The sequence below is a fragment of the Etheostoma spectabile genome, chromosome 3 (assembly GCF_008692095.1).
Source record: "Etheostoma spectabile isolate EspeVRDwgs_2016 chromosome 3, UIUC_Espe_1.0, whole genome shotgun sequence".
Lineage (NCBI taxonomy): Eukaryota > Metazoa > Chordata > Actinopteri > Perciformes > Percidae > Etheostoma > Etheostoma spectabile.
The window spans coordinates 24,293,950-24,295,500 of NC_045735.1; the positions used below are offsets into that span (position 1 = coordinate 24,293,950).

The window sequence follows — 1,551 nt, forward strand, 5'->3', positions numbered from 1 at the left end:
ACACACACACACACACACACACACACAGTCATGCTCTGATTCGTCTCCAATATGCATGCATGCTAATTAAACACTTGCGCTTGTTGACTAATGTATACCATATTCTGAGAAGTATACAAAGACACACTCAAAGGTTTTGCAAGTGTGTACACTTTAAGACGCATGCAGACATGGTTGTTCAATGTGGTGTGCTGTGAATCGGTTTTGTGAGGTTTGGAGAGGGGCCCTTGAAAAGGAGCTTAAACTATGTTGTGGTTTTACCCACGTCTCTGTTATGATGTTTATTAATGACTGGGTCGCCGTTGAAGTCACATTGGCGCAGCATCCCGACACTCGCGTCTGCTTGTAGTTTTGCCTGTTGTGTCTTGGTTACTACTACTTCTTAACCTGTGGTTCCACGAGGAGTTTTTCTTAAAGCTCAGTGGTAAAAGGGGTTCACATCAGCCAGTCTTAAAAAAGCAATACACATCATCCATTGGTATGTATCATCTCCTGGTCCAATTCACCATATAACTTTACGACATACAGAAATCTCTGATCCAAATGTAAACAAAGCGAAGTCACCACAAACATGTAAAACACACAGAATGGAAACCAGCAATCACTAATGTCTAAGAGTAGTAAAACTATACAACAGCTAAATCTTAGTTATTAGTAGACTCATATTTTTCTCTATCTCTATCTCTCTGTTTTACTGCTATTCCCTCCTGTTATATCTATCTCTCTATCCAGATCCAGCAGTAATAGTGGGGGTCTTACCATCAGCAGTCTGCTGAAAGAGAAAGAAGGCTCAGAAGCTGCTAAATTCACCATGGATGAGCTCTGCCTGATCTGTAGCATCCTCAGCACTGCAGAGTACTGCCTGGCTACCACACAACAGGCATGCACACACAAACTAAGCACACAGATGCACATTCCTGAAGTATCTATGAATTCATGCCTTTAGTTGAACATCAGATGCATTATATATGCTATGGATAAGAGATGCCTAAGAGATGACTATCATGTAGCTGTTACAGAATGTTTGACCTGTGTTTCATTAGTGTTTTAAGGAACTCAAAGGGACAGTTGTGATTGCAATACAACCTGAGGTTTGAGGTTTCATCCATGCTGTTTTTTTGCAACACAGATACTGCAATATTAAGTCAGTATTTTTCTAAATAGACTAACACACATTTAAAAGGATGCTGTCAAAGTAATGCAGCTTTTATGTTTAAATTCATGTTTTTATTTATGTTCCAGTTGGAAGAGAAACTAAAGGAAAAAGTGGATAAACTCCTCATGGAGAGAATAAATTTGACTGGGGAGATGGATACATTCAGCACGTAAGTGACAACTACAGTCCAACAATGTTTGTCTTTTTTACAACAAAGAGCCTACCTTCTATATGTGAAGAATCTGTTTTAATGGTGTCAATTATTTACTTTGATGTTTTATCAGTGTGATCTCGAACAGTATCCAGCTACTTGTTCAAGATCTTGATGCTGCCTGTGACCCTGCTCTCACTGCCATGAGCAAGGTTGAACACACACACACACACACACACACACA

General features: G+C 39.7%; 1 protein-coding gene across 2 annotated transcripts in view; it reads left to right on the forward strand.

The window, feature by feature from the left end:
• Nucleotides 1–1,551, forward strand: part of vps53 (VPS53 subunit of GARP complex) — a 28,936-nt gene that overhangs the window by 18,448 nt on the left and 8,937 nt on the right. For both annotated transcript variants that reach the window (XM_032509574.1, XM_032509575.1), the window contains exons 15-17: nt 733–880; nt 1,243–1,325; nt 1,441–1,519. In XM_032509574.1, coding sequence (XP_032365465.1) covers nt 733–880; nt 1,243–1,325; nt 1,441–1,519 — 310 coding nt within the window. The remainder of the gene's footprint in view (nt 1–732; nt 881–1,242; nt 1,326–1,440; nt 1,520–1,551) is intronic.